Raw genomic sequence first — 18930 nt, forward strand, 5'->3', positions numbered from 1 at the left:
CAAGAACAGCAGTAAATATAAACTACGTAAAAGAAAAATATTACATTTACCCTTGAAGAAGCTGTGACTGCATAGTTATACGGAGGCTGGGGAGAAAAGTCTACTTTTGACACTGCACCAAACTCCTTGATCTGAACAGGTGTCTTAATGAAAAATAATAGAGAGTATTAACACAATTACAACCATGCAGGCTACTTTGTACCTTGCCTTTTTTTCACTAACATATCTTAGCTAACTTTTCATGTGAGCAATAGCTTTACCATCCATTATAAGATATATCATGATTTACTTTACCAGTCCACTACTAACAAACAGGTTTTTCTGAGATTTCTAATATTATAAATAATACTTCAATGAGCATCTTTACACATAAGGATAACATACACAAATTTTGGAGAGTATATTCACTGATTAAGTTCCAAGCTGTGTAATTTACAAGACCACAAGTTATTTTTATCGTAAGAGATAATGCCAGAATTGCCCTCTGAAAAGTTTGTGCCAATTTTCCCTACCCCAAGCAGCAATGATGATCAAAATTTTTCATTTGTGCCAACATTATACATGAAAAGGTATCTAAATTATTATTCAATAATTATCCAATTATTGTTTTAATTTGCACTTATTCAATTATGAGTGAAGTTGGAGCTCTTTTAATATACTTATTGGCTACTTAAATTTCCTTTCCTATAAACTTTCCAATCCGAACATCTTTCCATTTTTCTATTAAGTCAATCATCTTTTTTATAAAGAAAAATCATTTAATTAGCCTTTTCAGACAGCACAGAATTCATTTTACATGTCTTCCTCCTGAGATTAAGAAAAAAAAATTTTTTTAAACCTTCTTTCATATGAGATTCAAGTTCTAAAATTTAATTCACTTGCATTGATTAATCATCTATTGTGTGTTAGATACCTGTATTATTAAACTGATTAAGGAATATGGATTTTTATATAATTCCAAGAAAAAAAAAATCAGACATCAAATTTTCCACCCAAACTATAAGCTGCTGACAGATTATTTTTAGTTATTAACTCTTTACTAGCATATCCAAAGTCTTACAAATGCTGGAGAAATTGGCATTAAATGCAAAACAGCACCCGCTTAATTTTGTCTACACTTACCTTATAGTTGTTCCAGTACAGTGTATCTTGGGTGATTTTTTCACCAAGTACAGGATATGTCTGGATTGATACAGGCTTATAACCAGCCATACTTTCATATAATTGCACTGTTATCCAAGGGTAACTAGCTTGAAACTGGTGTAATTAAAGTGACTGTCTTATGTCTGAAAAAAAAATATTTTATATACACATTACTACTATTCATAAACCTATATATAGTTATGATTCTCACTCTGTGTCTTTTCCAAAGGTTGTGCGGTAGCTTATAGATCAGTGATCATAACCATTTAACCTTAATACAGAAGAGACAATCTAAAGGAAACAAGAAGAAAACAGGGCTACCATAGTGTACTATCTGCTCAGTTATACGCAGAGACTACACACAAATGTTCCCACACCTAACTGACCAATTTACAACACTTGGGAATAAATCTGGCTCAGCCATCCAGTTGCCAAAGCAGAGAGAAACACACTGGCTTGGAACGTTCATTTATTAACAACAGAAAATATTAACATGAAACTGCAAATACAAATGCTTCCTAAAATTAAACTTAAGACAACATTTAATCTATAAGAACATAGTCTAGGGACCCGGGGCTTCCCTGATGGCTCAGAGGGTAAAGCGTCTGCCCATAATGCAGGAGACCTGGGTTCGATTCCTGGGTCAGGAAGATCCCATGGAGAAGGAAATGGCACCCCACTCCAGTACTCTTGCCTAGAAAATCCCATGGATGGAGAAGCCTGGTAGGCTACAGTCCATGGGGTCACAAAGAGTTGGACATGACTGAGCGACTTCACTTCACTAGGGACCTGACTTTCTGAAAGCCTAAAACTGCCAAGAAGAAAGCAGAGCTGATATTTTAATGTAGACGAATAAAATTAAATTTAAAAGCTTAAAATAAAAATCTAATATTCTGATGTATAAGATTAAAATTAAGTTAGTTGATTTTAAAAGACTTAAACTTAAGAAAGAAAACAAGAATAAAACAATTCTGAAGTGAAATTCTAGGAAGAAATATCAATAACCTCAGATATGCAGATGACACCATCCTTATGGCAGAAAGTGAAGAGGAACTAAAAGGCCTCTTGATGAAAGTGAAAGAGAAGAGTGAAAAAGTTGGCTTAAAGCTCAACATTCAGAAAATGAAGATCATGGCATCTGGTCCCATCACTGCATGGCAAATAGATGGGGAAACAGTGGAAACAGTGTCAGACTTTATTTTTTGGGGCTCCAAAATCACTGCAGATGGTGATTGCAGCCATGAAATTAAAAGACGCTTACTCCTTGGAAGGAAAGTTATGACCAACCTAGATAGCATATTCAAAAGCAGAGACATTACTTTGCCAATATAGGTCCGTCTAGTCAAGGCTATGGTTTTTTCAGTGGTCATGTATGGATGTGAGAGTTGGACTGTGAAGAAAGCTGAGTGCCAAAGAATTGATGCTTTTGAACTGTGGTGTTGGAGAAGACTCTTGAGGGTCCCTTGGACTGCAAGGAAATCCAACCAGTCCATTCTAAAAGAGATCAGCCCTGGGTGTTCTTTGGAAGGAACGATGCTAAAGCTGAAACTCCAGTACTGTGGCCACCTCATGCAACAAGTTGACTCATTGGAAAAGATTCTGATGCTGGGAGGGATTGCAGGCAGGAAGAAAAGGGGAAGATGGAGGATGAGATGGCTGGATGGCATCACTGACTCGACGGACATGAGTTTGAGTGAACTCCAGGAGATGGGAGGCCTGGTGTGCTGCAATTCATGGAGTCACAAAGAGTCGGACACAACTGAGCGACTGAACTGAACTGAAAGCTTTTATAATTCCACATTTGTTAAATCTAAGGTTTAAAAAATAACTTTTCACAACATGAAGAGTGTTTCTTTGCATAAGTTTCTTCACATACCATAGGATCTTTACAATACCTTTACCTAAATGTTTTACAATGTTGTGGTGGTTTCTGCCATACAACAACTAATTAAAACTTTTAACTGACATGTAATCAAGCTGAAATGTCTTTCCAGAACCATTTATTTGCAACAGGGGAATGATTCAGTGGAGCAATTCATCTATTCTCAAAAGTCTGAAAACACTGTATCAGTAACACCAAAATGCACAGGTGTAACATATTTTAAAGGCTTTGATGAAACATGGCAATTCATGATTTAAAAAAGGGAAACTTCTCTGTTCACCAAAGTACTTACAAAGTAACACACTGTTTTAGGCACTGGGGTACAATGCTGAGTGAAACAGACATGGTCAGTGCCTTCATATACTCTGAGACTCTTCATTTCAGCTGGTAATTGGCACCAGCTGGGAATCTTGAATCAGTCTTGTCATTCCTTCTCACTTCTAACATATAATATTTAGCAAGAGCTGCTGATTTTACCTTCCAAATCTTTCTAAACTCCATAATGTTCATACCACCTAGGTAGACTGCTCTAATTCACATCTTCTCAACTACTGAAATAGTGCAATATAAGGTCTCCCTGACTCTGTCTGTCTTCCAAATAGCCGTCAGAGTTACCGAACTACCATGCAAATCTAGCTTTTGCTACAAAGCCCAAAACTGCCCAGAAAAGAAGGTGCAAGCTCCTTCAAACAGAATTAAGGCCCTCTGTAATCTTGCCATTGCTTATCTTTCCAGCTTCACTTCTTTTTACTCACTTAACACACCATGTTCTTCCTTGTCTCAGTATCTGTCTTCATCTGTCCTCTCTGGCAAGAATGATCTCTTTCTATCTACCTCTTATTTATCACTTAATATTCGAGAATCACATCCTCCAGGAAACCTATGACTTCCTTAGCTAGGTTATGGGCTTGTCTTTTATAAACCTACTTGACTGTATTTCTGTCAATTCATATAAACATATGGCATCATAATGATCTTTTTTCCCCATTAGTCAAAGCAATGGTTTTTCCAGTAGTCATGTCTGGATGTGAGAGCTGGGCCATAAAGAAAGCTGAGCACCTAAGAATTGATGCTTTTGAACTGTGGTGTTGGAAAAGACTCTTGAGAATCCCTTGGACTGCAAGGAGGTCAAACCAGTCAGTCCTAAAGGAAATCAGTTCTGAATATTCATTGAAAGGACTGATGCTGAAACTGAAACTCCAATACTTTGGCCACCTGATGGGAAGAACTGACTCACTGGAAAAGAGCCTGATGCTGCAAAAGATTGAAGGCAGCAGAAGGGTATGACAGAGGATGAGATGGTTGGATGGCATCACTGACTCGATGGACATCAGTTTGAGCGGGCTCCGGAAGTTGGTGATGGACAGGGGCTTGGCATGCTGCAGTCCATGGGGTGGCAAAGAGTCGGACACGACTGAGGGGCCGAACTGAAACTGAACATGTCATGTCTGGAAGACTAAAAACAACTGCTCGATGGGGGCTTCCCTGGCTCAGACAGTAAAGAATCTGCCTGCAATGCAAGAGATGTGGGTTCAATTCCTCGGCTGGGAAGATCCCCTGGAGAAGGGAATGACTATACCCACTCCAGTGTCCCTGCCTGGAGAATCCCACGGACAGAGAAGCCTCATGGGCTACAGTCCATGGAATCACAAAAAGTCAGACATGACTGAGCGACTAACACTTCAGTTTCAAATAAATATTTGTGAAAGGAACAAAAGGAAGCATTGTGCTGGGTTATATGGGAAACAAAATTAAAACCATGAGTGGTGCAAACACTGCTATAAAGCACAAAGTCCACAGAGTTTTTCTGTAAAAGGCCAAAGAATAAATATTTTAGGCTTTGTAGGCCAGCAGGCAAAATGGAGGATATTATGTAGTTACTTACATACCAAGAAAGAAAAAATTCCAAATTTTTTACTAACAAGCTACCCCCAAAGAACTGTAAGTATGATATTCTGTTTATGAATGAGACTCTTTGGAGAAGGGGGAGAAAGTTTTATGGACTTTGAATGATGTGTCCTGTCATCAAATAGGGCTTCCCCAGTGGCAAAGTGGTAAAGAACCTGCCTGTCAATTCAGGAGATGAAGGAGACTCAGGTTCGATGCCTGGGTCGGGAAGATCCCCTAGAGGAGGGCAGGGCAACCCACTCCAGTCTTCTTGCCTGGAGAATCCCCATGGACAGAGGAGCCTGGGGAGCTAAGGTCCACAGGGTGGCAGAGAGTGAGACACAACTGAAGCCACTTAGCACATACCCATCATCAAACAAATCACAAACGCTCATCTATAAAAAGCATACGCGGCTCACTGACGGCCGCAGAACAGACAGTGGGCCAGATCTAGCCTGCCTGTGGGCCTTAGCCCCTCACTAGAGCACGGCTGACCCTTGAACAGCGGTTTTGAATTGTGTGGGTCTGCTTAGAGCAGATTTTTTTTTAACAGTAAATACCACAGTACTACAGAATTACGGCTTGTTGAAAGCACAAGTGGAGCCCAGGATGTGGAGGAATCCCATACACGGAGAGTCCACTGTAAGTTATCCCTCCCAAGAAGGTAGGGGCCCCTAAAGCTGCCTCGCCGCAGTGTTCGAGGGTCAACTACATAGGCGATGGAGAACATAACTGCCTTGAAAGAAGTACTTTACAGTGGTTTGCCAGATTAAAGTGACGAACAGCATCAGAGGCAGGAGAGGGGAAGCAAGACGGTGCAAAAGCACGGATGCAAGAAGTGACGTGAAAATGAACAGGAAGAAAACAATCAGAGAGTGGTAACAGCCTGAAAAAACCGGGCCTGAATGAAAACTAGGTACTACTACATCACAAGGCACAACACCAAAAGTATGCTCTAAGTAATATACAGAAAACAGAACGCTCAGACAAGACTTTAACTGGGAGGCTACCAGAAACATTCAAAGTGTGCATTTCAGTTAGGCCTTTAATATAATATTGAAACTAATTAACGACTTAATAAGAGCGGGCACTGCAAACTGCGAGAACCACATAAGCAAAGACAGAGATGGAGATCTGCCTACTACTTTGAAAGGGTGTGGATTACTCCAGGGACTAATAATGGTGGACAGTAGAAGTGGAGAGTGACCGTGGAGGAGGAAAATCTAGGTCGAAAGTAAATTGCGAGGATCCTGAGAGGTTGCTTAAGGAGTTGAGCCACTCCGCGGAGACTGGGAAGCCCCAGGGAAACATGCTAGATAGCAAGGAAGGCCTGATGTGAGTCTGGGGTACCTTCATTGGGAGCCCCCTTTACCTCCGTGAGCCCGGACGGTCCGCCGAGACTCCAGCGTCAAGGAGAATTTCTTGGACTCCGCCAGTCCCCTTCCTGACTATGCAGGAGAACGTGCAGAAGATCACGTGGATACTGTAAGAAACCCCTGAAACACGCCGCGAACAGAAGAGCCCTTCGTGTCGCACGAAGGTGACGTCAGGGCGCAGGCTCCCGAGACGCACGCAGCCTGGGTGACGCAGGGGCGGGTCCGATGGGCGGGGCTATGGTGGAGGAGGAGGCGTGGCCAGAGCGCGAGGCCAAGGCCAGGCGATAGACCCAGATCCGTGGCAGAAATGACGCTATCTCTGTAGTGACTGGGACCGTAAAGATCGCGCGGCACAGCGGCGGGAAAATACCTGGAAGTCCTCTCGGCTGCAACGACGCCGAACGCTTTTTGGCCGGAAACCGAAAGCAGAAATCGGAAGTGACGTCGCGATCACAACAAGCCGGGGCTTGACTGGGGTCCTGCAGTGACTCTGGCCGCAGATGGAGAGGCCCGACTCGCTGCGGACTGTCGAGAGTGGTTGCCAGGCCCTGCGCCCCGACCCGGGCCGCCTCCGGTCCCTGTTGCCGGGGCCAGCCCGCCGCGGTTGAGCCAAGAGTTTCCGCCCGCCGTGCCGGAGCCGCGCTGGGATTTTTTTCGGGCAGAGCTGGCGGGTGGCGACAGAGCGAGACTTCCCTCCCTGCCACAGTCTCCCCTCCAGCGGGTTCCTGTCCTGGGACGCCGGGACACCTGTCGCCTGTGAGGCATCATGCATTCTCATAGCACCTTTCTTTCCTCCTAGGGCAACTCCAGGATGAAGAACGGTGGGCGGGGGATTCCTGTTATTAGTACCCACTGGGGAATAACCCAGTTGCCCATTTTATTTCGTTAGGGCCGCTCTCCCCTTCTCCCTGGGCTCTGACTGGTTGAGGTGATTCTAGCTTTACCTCTTTTTTCTCACCGCCTCCTCTTCTGGATCGTCACTCCGCCCCCCCGCCCCTTCTTTTCTTATACTTCAAAATTATGGCTTACCCAGTCAGTTTTGCCTCTCCTCCTCTCTAGACTGGTGCCAAGATAAGCATTCTGCTTCCACTTGGTTTAGAAAGAATTGGTTTCTTTGGCTTTAGTGCTGCTTTTTATTTTAATGAACGGAGTGATGGGAGTCATGAGCTCACTGTTTCTCTTCTCTGCGGTGGACATCGATTATGATTACCTACCCTGACTACTCAAAGGATTGTTATAAAAATTAAATAAAAACATAAAAAGGATTGTTATAAAAATCTCGGAAGATGTTTTAAAACTGTAAACAGGGCTACTCTAAAATGTATGATTTGCCAACTTTTGCTTCACTGTGATCCTCTTTTAGTTCCAATTAATTACAACTTTAAAACACCTTGCACACTCAAAATTTCTAAGAGGCAGTAAAGCCTTAACGTGATAAAATTGTTTTGTTTCGTCCCTAAGTCCTGTCCCACTCTTTTTGCAACTCCGTGGACCGCAGCGTGGTAGGCGCCTCTGTCCATGGGGTTTCTCAAACGAGAATACTGGAGTGGGTTGCCATTTCCTTTTTCCCGACACAGGGATTGAACCCACATCTCCTGCATTGGCAGGCGAATTTTTTACAACTGAGCCACTGGAAAGATTATGAAAAAATTAACTGGATGCTATTTATTTTCTTCCTGTCTCAGTGACTATATATCTATGACAATTATGTATCTTGGAGTTATTTTTTAGAAGCAAATTTAGGTACAAAAATGAAATTTCTCTTCAGATTATATATATTGAGGTCCATAGGAAAGTGCCAGTGATTACCTTACTGAAAACTCATTTAAAACAGTGGTAAATGATTCAGTAACAGATGTGCTTATAACCTGTATTTTGAGAATTCACATTTTTTGAGTTTATGTCTTGACAATATTTGGATAAAAATCATTAATCCTTATTTCTTAATACTTATTACAAAGATTGGGGCCCAAAATTATACTTAATATCCTAGAGATGCTAAAGCAAAGGAAACCAATTCATAATCTATTTTTTATTTTTCATAAAAATGAAAATTGTCATTTTTCATATTAAAAAAAGTATGTATTAAGTTGCTAACACTTGATCTGAACAAAAACTGATTAATAAATATGTCTTCAGTTATCATAACCAAGACTTTGTAAAGCCTTTCACTACTCAGGACCCAAGGATACTGTAGTTGCTGATCTATTTGTGTACAAATGGGTTCTACCTTTTCTTAAATTCAAACTGAGAGCCAGTTATAAACAGCATGTTAAAAAATGAACCTCAGATTAGAGGTTAATATTTCTTACATGAAAAGTTTATTTTTGTTGTTAGCCTGATTTTTTAAAAATCCAGTTAGCAGTATTCAGGAATAGGAAAGGGAAGGGAAGGGTAAGTACAGTTTGTTGGGACCTAGTAATGGAGGTGAAAATGTTACTGTATTTCATCTGATCTTTGCCAAGATCCTGTGAGATTATTGGTATATCCCCATTTTACAAGTGAGACTGAGGCTTAGAGAGGTTGAGGAACTAATACAGATTGACATCAGCTAATAAATGGGGAAACTTGGATTCAGACCCAGGTTTTTCTACCTTTGAACACTGTATGCTTTTTATTATCTATCGATGCTTGTAAGAGCACTGTTTGCATATGTGATTGAAAATTATTATTTTTTGTACATTAAGTTGATATACTTTTATTTTTTTTCTTTCATATGTTTTAATACCCAATTCAAAGAATACATAGTATACCATTCTTCTAAAACCAAGAGGAAATCATGAAGAAATGTTTTAACTGTTGAAACTCAGTTGAAATCATGGCTACATCAGCAAATCTGGATATTGGAGCGCAGCTGATAGTGGAAGAGTGTCCAAGCAGTTACAGTCTAAGTGGCATGCCAGACATTAAAATAGAACATCAGCTGGACTCAAGTGCAGAAGAAGGATCAGCTCAGGGTGTTGCCATGGGAATGAAGTTCATACTGCCTAACCGATTTGATATGAATGTCTGTTCTCGGTTTGTGAAGTCCTTAAATGAAGAGGATAGTAAAAATATTCAAGATCAAGTTAACTCTGACCTGGAGGTGGCATCTGTCCTATTTAAAGGTTGAAAGTTATGGTATAAATAGCTGCATTTGTTTTGTTTTTGTTTGTTTGTTTTTTCCTTTCTGTTCATGAAATTTTCGTTTGGGAAGAGAGTTTGAAAGTCACCTTTTAATATGGTTTTCTAGAATCTCACAGAAACCAGAATTAAGTAATTTCATGTTATATAATGTCCATAGGTACATGTTGACTTTTTTTTTATTTCTTGCTTGACCTTTGTTTACTTAAATTCTCTACTGAAGTTTCTTATTGTACCTTTTAAAATTATAGGAGAAACAAATTTATATGTGCCTTTTATAAATGAATGAATTCCATGAATATGTGATTGGCATTAGCTTCTTGTGCTTTAATGCAGTGAAATCTGTCATCACACTGTAGATTTACTTTTATAACCATCTATTGAGTAAAATAAACCTCTCTGGATATTATTGCTCAAGCTTAATATTGATTTTTTTTCTGGAACTTTTACTAGTACAAATTTTTTATGGCAAAAAATAATGTCACTTGAGAACCAGTTGAAGATATTATACATATTGTATTTTTTAATGTAAACATTGACATAGAATTTGGAAATGCTTTGTTGTTAAAATATTGTTTTAATGTGCTTAAATTAATTTTGCTTAGCTGAATGCAATATCCATACATCTCCTTCTCCGGGAATTCAAGTAAGGCATGTCTACACTCCGTCTACAACAAAGCACTTCTCACCCATAAAGCAGTCAACTACTTTAACCAACAAACACAGAGGAAATGAGGTCTCAACCACACCTCTGTTAGCAAATTGTAAGTATTTCCCACTGCTGTATGAAAATATTGTTCTTGCTAATGTCATAGTTTCAAGAGTTTGGCTTTGAAACATTATTTTCATTAAATGTATATCCTGTTTTGGAAAGCATAAGTGATATCCTGATAGTTTTAGTAATTTAAAACTTTCACATATTATCACATATTCAAATATATCATGTTTTATGTTTCTCTGTTGAGAATGGATTGAAACTTTAATTCTTAAAACCTTCATAGTTTTACTATAAAAACTATAGTAAAAAGTTAAATAAAAAACTATAGTAAAAAATGAATTATAAAACTATAAAAAATGAGTTATTCTGAACTTTGGGCAAAGCAAGACATTGTCTTTTTGTGTTCTTGGAGTGGGTTTTACTTGTAAACTAGATCACTATCAGCAAGTGATTTGTAGTAAAAACTGAGTGATCTTTAATATAATTTTTAATCAAAATATAATATGAATATGAAACCACCTCTTTAAAAACTTTGAATTTACAAATTTTAAAATGTAGAATTATTCCAAAAGAAATAAAATGAAGATTTTCTGTATAAGTTAGAAAATACTCTATATAGTTCAGATTTCTTAATGAGAGAAAATCAGTCAGCAGTTTGATGTTAGGAACTGTATTTGAGAATATAAGATAAATGTATCTATATTCTAAAGCATGGTGAAACATATGTCTTTACTTCAGAAACATTCTATCCTTCCAGATTTTGAATCATATCCTGTGACAGGTAAGCTAGAAAGAGTTCATGGACTTTTAACTCCACCTCAGGGTGATTTTTGTTTTTTTGACATTTTTGTAAATTTGCATGTGGCTCCCAATTGCTTTCCTTTCTGTATTAAGGCCACCCAGTCATATCACCTGAAGTCAAGGATTGAGTGATACTGATTTTAAAGTGAGCTATGATATAACTGCGGAGAAGGCAATGGCAACCCACTCCAGTACTCTTGCCTGGAAAATCCCATGGACGGAGGGGCCTGGTAGGCTGCAGTCAATGGGGTCGCTAGGAGTCGGGCACGACTGAGCGACTTCACTTTCACTTTTCACTTTCATGCATTGGAGAAGGAAATGGCAACCCACTCCAGTGTTCTTGCCTGGAGAATCCCAGGAAGGAGAGCCTGGTGGGCTGCCGTCTATGGGGTCGCACAGAGTCAGACACGACTGAAGCGAATTAGCAGCAGCAGCAGCATGATACAACTGTGCCTGTTTGGCTTTGTTTTAAAATAAAGAGATTACCTTAAAATATTCCAGCCATAGTTGTTGTTTTTTTAACCATACTGAGAGGCTTAAGGGATCCTAGTTCCCCAACCAGGGATCAAACCCAGGCCCCTGCAGTTAGAGCACCGAGTCCTAACCACTAGACCACCAGGGAATTCCGCAAAACCATAGCGTTTTTGAGCTTAAAAAAAAAAACAACAGCTGGAGATCATGTGGTTCACAGCCCTCATGATACAGACAAAAGTGTTTAATCAGCTCTCCAGGCTCCCACAGCTAATTAGCCAGAGCTAGGTCTGCACTCAAGAATTTACTCTCAAGGCTAGTTTTTCATTTATTTCCTCAGTTCTCCTAAAGTTAAGAAATACCCATTATTTCAAGAAATAATATTTGGGACTTAAAAGGAATTCAGTCAGTTAAAACACAAGAGTCTTTTAAACCCAACTTCCTTATAAGCTTGGACAAAGAGAGATTTTAAACTTTTTATTTATTTATTATTTTTATTTGTCTGTGCCAGGTCCTAGTTGGGGCAGGATCTAGTCCCTGACTAGGGATTGAACCCGGGCCCCCTGCATTGGGAGCACAGAATCTTAGACACTGGACCACCAGGAAAGTTCCAAGAGAGATTTTAAAAATTAAGTACCTAAACCATTTCTTTAATTGATAAGATCAGTAACAATTCGAATTGTTAATAATTGTCAAACAGTTTTCATATTCATTGACAGTAACACTTTGCAGCTGTCAGAATTACCTTAAACATACATGAGTCAATTCTCAGACTCTTCTATGTGTAAGATAATGCTGACATTTGCAAATGTTAGGCTATATTTTAAGCTGAAAAGTGAAAGTGTTACTCACTCAGTGGTATCTGACTCTTTGCGACCCCGTGGACTATAGTCTGCCGGGCTCCTCTGTCCATGTAATTCTCCAGGCAAGAATACTGGCGTGGATAGCCATTCCCTTCTCCAGGGGATCTTCCCAACCCAGGGATTGAACGCGCGTCTCCTAAACAATAAAATGATGGATTGTGTTTTGGAGGAGAAAATCGCTACACAAACATAAACAATGAGATGATGATAGTGTACTCTACAGATACATGTGAAACTTTTTTATGGTATTGTTTCAGCTTTATCTGTTCACCAGCTGGCTGCCCAGGGAGAGATGCTCTACCTGGCTACTCGAATCGAACAAGGTACTAGCCTATATTTAAGAAACAAATTTAATAGGATTTGTCAGATTTGTTATTTTATTTTTATACAAGAAAGTATAAAAACAAAAAAGAAATGGTTGCATAATCTCACCAGGCAGATAACCCAATAGATTATTTTAAAAATAATAATCTAAAAAATAATAAAAAGATTATTTAAATAATAATAATAGATTATTTTAAAAATAGTAGTGTCATGTATAGAAGTTACAGCTTCACTTACCACCCTAGACTTTCCTCCAAATGCACGCACTGTAAGTTTTTTACATTTTCAGAAGACTTTTCTGGAGAATATTTCTATTTATACTTGGGGCTATATGTGAGAATATGTATGTGCTTTTTTTGAAAAAAAATATACACACTGCATTACACTTTACTCTTTTTCACCCATGTAAACACACAAAGATCTGTTTCATTCCTTTTTAATAGGTCTGTGGTTTTGCACTCGATTGCATGTGTATATGCTATGTTCTTTATTTTTTAATGAGTCCCCCTGGTAGTAGTTGATTCCAGTTTGTTTTTATTTTAACAATATTGTTGGCATTGTTTTGAAGTATATCCATAGGGTAAATTCCTATAAGTATATTTACTGAGTCAAAAGGTACATGAATTTTTATTTATATATATATATATATATATATATATATATGTAACCAGATGTTTGCCCTGTCCTCACACCAGAGTTAAAGTTTCTGCTTCCCCATAACTCCACTGACACGGAATACTATCAGATTTTAATCTTTGTTAATCTCATGGGTGAAAAATGGTATTTCATCCTGGTTTTATTTGCCTTTTTTAAATTATGGTCTATTTGAATTTCTTTTTGTGTGAACTGCCTGTTTTATATTGATTTATATGAGCTCCTACCTAAATTAAAGAAGTTCACTTTTTGCTTATGTTGCATATAGTTTTTCCCCAGTTTCCCATTTTTCCTTTGACTTTATATTTTCAAACAAAAGCTTAACATTTTTAAGTGGTAAACTTTTATCCTTGTGAGTCTGAGTTTTATATCTTGCTTAGAGACGATTTCCTACTCCAAGTTTATAAATAAATTCACTCATGCCTTATTCTAGAATTTCTGTGGTTTCCTTTTTTACATTTCTTTAACCTACGTGGAACATGTTTTGGTGCAATGAGGTAAAGATGGAGTTTTACTCTTGTTTTCATTTTTCAAAACACTAGCCAATTGTCCCAATATTATCAGTTGAATGCAGGGCATATGATTAAAGAGTGGTTTTTTTACTCATGTCATTCTTTTATAAGAAAGGCTCATTTCATCATTTAGAATCATGTCATTCTTTTATAAGAAAGACTTATTTTATCTTTTGTTTGTTTATAAGTATATGAAGGTCTTATTCTCAATATACTAAATAAATTTAGGGATGAAACTGTGGACCCAGTAGACTGAGTCTAGGGAACAAAATTGGTTTTGAGGTAGAATTGCATAAAACTGTTTTTCAAATGATTGAGTTTTCATTCACATTATGATACCAAAAATTTGAGAAAATTCAAAGGCAGCAATGTTAACTGGTGAGTAAAAATAGCTTTAATAAGATCTTGGACTTTCTATAATATGTATTTATATAATGCTAAGGGCTATCATTAACCTAATTTTTATTGTGATCCTCCCAGTTTTACATTGAGATGAGCAAGGTCTTATTCTGGATGTTAGAGAAATTAAATGATATGCCTAGAGTCACACTGCTGGAAAGCGACAGTCAGCATTCAAACTCTGGTCTCCTGATTCTGAGTCCGGTGTTCTACGGACTGTCCTGTACCTAGCATTATGTTGTATCTAGTAGTTTATAGTTTTAATAATGTACTGTTTGAACTCAGCTATGTACATTGAGGCAGATTTTAATACATTCAGACTGAAAATTGCAAAAACACAGTAGGAGTTCAGTGAACCCGAATCAGCACAGTATGAACCTCATTGAGTAATAGTCACCTTTTTAGAATGCCAGTATTTTCATAGCGATATTAATATGTGGTTGTTAAATTAGATCACAAAAATTGCTTTTCTTTTAAATAGAAAATGTTATCAACCACACGGACGAAGAAGGATTTACGCCTCTGATGTGGGCTGCAGCACACGGGCAAATAGCTGTGGTAGAGTTTCTGCTTCAGAATGTAAGGACCCCCAGACCATGCGTATGTGCAGCTATTCAAGTTCAGTTAAGTGTATAGTGGTTTTTGTATCTCCAGCCAGCTAGATGTAATGGCAGAGGATCAAAAAAAAGAAAGTTTACATACTCTTCTTCATATTGTTGTGGAACTCCGATCTAGTTAAATAGGCAAGTCTAGTCATTCATGAAGCAGTGAGAGAGAAGTGAATGCCCAGCGCAATGGGGAAAAGTCTGTAGGAGAAGCTTCTTGGAGAAGATGTAATTTGGCTCCAAGTGGCAAGACAGTTAGGATCCAGGTAGAGGGAGAAAGGAAGACCTTCAGATGACCTTGATAACGGCGCATCCAGGAGTAGACATTTGTGTTAGTACCGTGTTAACCCCAGAACGTTACCTGACCTATAATTATTATTGACGAAAGTAACAATATTCTTATTTTCAAAAACCTGAGATGTCTTTTCTCTCCATTTCCCACTCCAGGGTGCTGATCCCCAGCTTTTGGGAAAAGGTCGAGAAAGCGCTCTGTCATTGGCCTGTAGCAAGGGCTACACAGATATTGTCAAAATGCTGCTGGACTGTGGAGTTGACGTGAATGAATATGATTGGGTGAGTCTATGATACTGATTTTTAGGTTTTGGAAAACTATATTAAACACTTAGAAGAATACCTTTAGTTAATGAAACACCTAGAAGAAAAAGCTACTGTCCTAATTCTGATTTAAGTATTCCTCACAAAATTTTTAAATTAGCTTAAGCTACTTTTACATGCCCAATTCTTAGTAAAGCTTCACACAGCAGCACTAAATTATTTGAATCTTATCCTTGAAAAGCTAAATCACCTGTTTTTTTCCCCCAGAATGGAGGGACACCTTTGCTTTACGCTGTACACGGAAATCATGTGAAATGTGTAAAAATGCTCTTAGGTAAGCAGGCAAAAGTGGAAATATTGAGAAAATGCCACATGAAGATGTTGTTTTTTTACAAGCTGGCCTCACGAGAATCATGAGCTGTCACTGCTCTATTATGCACCCCTGGAGCACGCCTTCCCTGAGGTTCTCATGTAAGCCCCAGCCCCAGCACACAGCACGCCTGCAGTCACAGCGTCTGTCCTTGCTGCTTTGCTTTCGGAGCTCACATGTGAACCCGTGGCTTTTTTCTCTTTCTCTACCTACAGTGTCTTTAAGCCGAAGTTCTGTCTGTGGTTGTGTATTCGTTTCAGTTGCTCTAGAGGATGCCTGTATGTTTAAAGTGTCTTCCCTCTGACCCACCAGAGTGAATTCTATGCCCTTCCTGTACTCTGTACTTTGTCAGACCATCCAGAAAATACCCTCCAAATTTGCTAAAAAGCTGTCCTGCTATTTTCACATGAGCCACCATAGACAGACACATCCACGTGTTCATTTTGTTTATGTAGATGTTTCTATTTTGGTATAGAAAATGGAGCCGACCCAACAATTGAAACTGACTCTGGGTATAATTCTATGGATCTAGCTGTAGCCCTGGGCTACAGAAGTGGTAAGTGTTTTAGAATTCTCAGGTTCCATTTTAGTAAAGTTCTGTGATAATAGAAGCCAGTGGTCCAGACTGTTCTCACCATTTGCAGTCATGGAACACGTATGTTATCCTAACTCCTGACATATACTTTTAATTGTGGGCAAAATCAACAGATCTACAAAGTCTAGAAATGAGTTTGTTACTGTTACTTTTCACCCACCCAAACAATAGTTGCTGGAGGATAAGTGCGCACCTATTTACAGATCTGTTTAATGTTTCCTAGCACACTGTTTAAACAATGCTTGATAGTTGCCCTTTCTCTGTTCCTTAGAACAGAGAAATATAAGAACAGCCTTATATTCTGGACTCTTCTTCAGTTCCAAAATTTAGAAACCCAAAACAGAAAAATCCAATAACTTGAACAACTGTTAAAGCCAGTGATAGACTAAGTTTTATGTATTGCATTGTAATCTTATCTCCCTTGAACTATGAGTATATCCTAATTAGAAATTATTTTAGAAAAAAGTTGGTGAGGTTAAGTTGAATTTGATAGTTTTTAAAATTTTATAATGAGCGTGCTGTAGTCTTGATCACCTGTCTGTTTTAGTTCAACAGGTTATTGAGTCCCATTTATTGAAACTGCTTCAGAACATCAAGGAGTAGACAGAGTCGTCAGAAAGTGTTGTCTGCCCTTCGGTTTACCTTCGGCCCTTATAAATGATAGTTTTGTTTACTTATAAATTTTTACCTCAGTTGCAATATTTACTGATTTTTAGTAAGTTTTAATAAGTATTCCTCTGAGTCACTGGTTTATAAAAAAGTTAATGTTGATGGTTTTTTTTAATAAATGTGTTTTACTGCATATTTAAAATTAAAGTGAGTGTTTTGTGGCATGTAAATTTTTATGGTACAGATGGTTATCTGTCTTTGTATCAAGTGCTGTAATTTAACGTTTTCGGAAATTATTCCTCCCTATTCATCTTCACTCTTGTATTAACTCATTGACTTTATATAGGGTTTGCTATAAATCCATAGAAAAAAATTTGTTATTATTGAATTTCAAAATGCACAGTGTGATTGTTTACAAAATGATGTTATAAATGAATAAAGTCCTTTTTTGCTGTTTGCCTGCAGCTTTTTCTTTGCAATTACATAAGATTATTAAGGGAATCGTTTAGGATTTTTAGTTTAGCCCTTCTGTCCTGCCAGGGTACTCCAGTAGAGCAAACAATACAGTTAAAATAAATTCAATGTAAGTTAATCAACATAGACTTATTACCATTTCTAGAAGTATATTGAGAATATTTTTCTCCCGTGAATAAGCTTTTTGGTAGGAGAAGTCGTCTGGGAAAGAGAACTCATTTCTTCAATAAAAGTCAGATGTTCTTTACTTCCACTCCAGGAACACTATAAACTCACGCTGCACCAACATCTGGAAGAGAGAGCAGGAGCTCGCAGTTGGTGTGACCACGAGGTGGGACTTGGGTTAAATCACTTCATCTGGAAAACAGGTGTGACATCAGTTACTACAGTGGGTTGCAAGCCACATAAACTTGAGCTAACTTACGCAAACGGGAATTGATGGAAGGAAAAGCTGAAGAAGTAGGCAGTCCCAAAGGTTGAAACTAGACCAGCTATCTCAATCAGGAAGTCATGGCCAGCCATGTTGGGTGCCTCTTTGGTAATGCTTAAATCCCCTCATTCATCACTGGGCTCAGGATTAAATTTTCCAGGAGGCAGAAATCCATTTCCCCTGGATATAAATGCACCACTGTATGGAGTTGAGGGGAGAAAAGGGAAGACTGTTTAACAACCCACCCTTGCCCCCAGACCACCTGGAAGGCAGGAGGCACAGTCTGCCTAAGGAAAACCATGGGGAGAAAAAAATGATAGATGTTTGCTCCAAAGGCAAGCTCAGTCATATGTGAAAATAGTACCACTGCTGCCCCCATGTCAGGCATATGCTTTAAACTGATTTTACCTAACACCATTCCCCCCTCCATTTGGTTCTTTTTCTTACTAATAGCCCATATCCATCAAGTGTTAGTTCCTATTCATATTGCATGTGTGTGTCTATGTGGGTATATGCACTCAGTCACTTTGTGATCTGACTCTTTGTGATTCCATAGACTGTAGCTTACCAGGCTCTGTCCATGGAATTTTCCAGGCATGAATACTGGAGCGGGTTGCCATTTCCTCTTCCAAGGGATCTTCCCAACCCCGCGATAGAACCAACACCTCTTGCATCTCCTGCATTGCAGGCCAATTCGTTACTGCTGAACCATAAAGTAACAAGATCCAGTGATCCATTTGGGCATATCACTCTTGAGTATTGTTTGCAAGTGCTCTCCACAACAGAACAGGCACCAAAAAACATTGCTGGGATTGACTCTAAAATAACCACTTCTCTCCTGGTCTGACTCAGGTTGACAACCAACGGATCTCAGAGAACATCTTGAACAAAATTCCCCTTTCCAAAGCCGTGCCTCTTAGCCCCAGGGTCCCTGATAACAAGCCCCAGAAAACTCCTTTAAGAAATAGACAAAGTGAATTAAAACAATAGCAATGATAATTAGGGCCAGTTATAAAATTCCTCTTTTAAAAGTTAAATACCTTTTAGGTAGTGTTTGTTGATTGCATAAAAATTTATTTAGAGCTCATGTACCAGACACTGCTTGATGTGAGGGTTAAATATTGAGCAAAACTGGTCCT

At 38.7% G+C, this 18930-nt stretch overlaps 2 protein-coding genes across 10 annotated transcripts in view; one reads left to right on the forward strand and one right to left on the reverse strand.

Moving 5' to 3' along the window:
• UTP15 (UTP15 small subunit processome component) overlaps nt 1–6543 on the reverse strand; it is an 18956-nt gene extending 12413 nt beyond the window's left edge. Inside the window, exons 1-3 of one of the 4 annotated variants that reach the window (XM_055555319.1) lie at nt 6263–6514; nt 1123–1286; nt 51–143 (exon numbers count right to left, since the gene is read on the reverse strand). In XM_055555319.1, coding sequence (XP_055411294.1) covers nt 51–143; nt 1123–1212 — 183 coding nt within the window. In that variant the 5' untranslated portion in view covers nt 1213–1286; nt 6263–6514. Of the gene's footprint in view, nt 1–50; nt 144–1122; nt 1287–6262 lie in introns of all 4 variants that reach the window. The other 3 variants (XM_055555318.1, XM_055555320.1, XM_055555321.1) reach the window with 3 other exon arrangements.
• Nucleotides 5403–17344, forward strand: ANKRA2 (ankyrin repeat family A member 2). Of its 6 annotated transcripts, none has more exons than XM_055555323.1 (10): nt 5403–5554; nt 9028–9395; nt 10017–10175; nt 10887–10910; nt 12522–12587; nt 14635–14753; nt 15206–15331; nt 15581–15647; nt 16159–16239; nt 16826–17344. In XM_055555323.1, exons 2-10 carry the CDS (start codon nt 9107–9109, stop codon nt 16879–16881), a joined length of 987 nt encoding a protein of 328 aa, XP_055411298.1. In that variant the 5' UTR covers nt 5403–5554; nt 9028–9106; the 3' UTR covers nt 16882–17344. The 6 variants fall into 6 exon arrangements, with proteins under 6 accessions (XP_055411298.1, XP_055411297.1, XP_055411299.1 ...); XM_055555322.1 differs by lacking the exon at nt 5403–5554 and adding an exon at nt 6604–7044; XM_055555324.1 differs by lacking the exon at nt 5403–5554 and adding an exon at nt 6604–7044 and having other exon boundaries at nt 14635–14732.
• Nucleotides 17345–18930: the final 1586 nt, after the last annotated feature.

This window comes from Bubalus kerabau, chromosome 18 (assembly GCF_029407905.1).
Source record: "Bubalus kerabau isolate K-KA32 ecotype Philippines breed swamp buffalo chromosome 18, PCC_UOA_SB_1v2, whole genome shotgun sequence".
Lineage (NCBI taxonomy): Eukaryota > Metazoa > Chordata > Mammalia > Artiodactyla > Bovidae > Bubalus > Bubalus kerabau.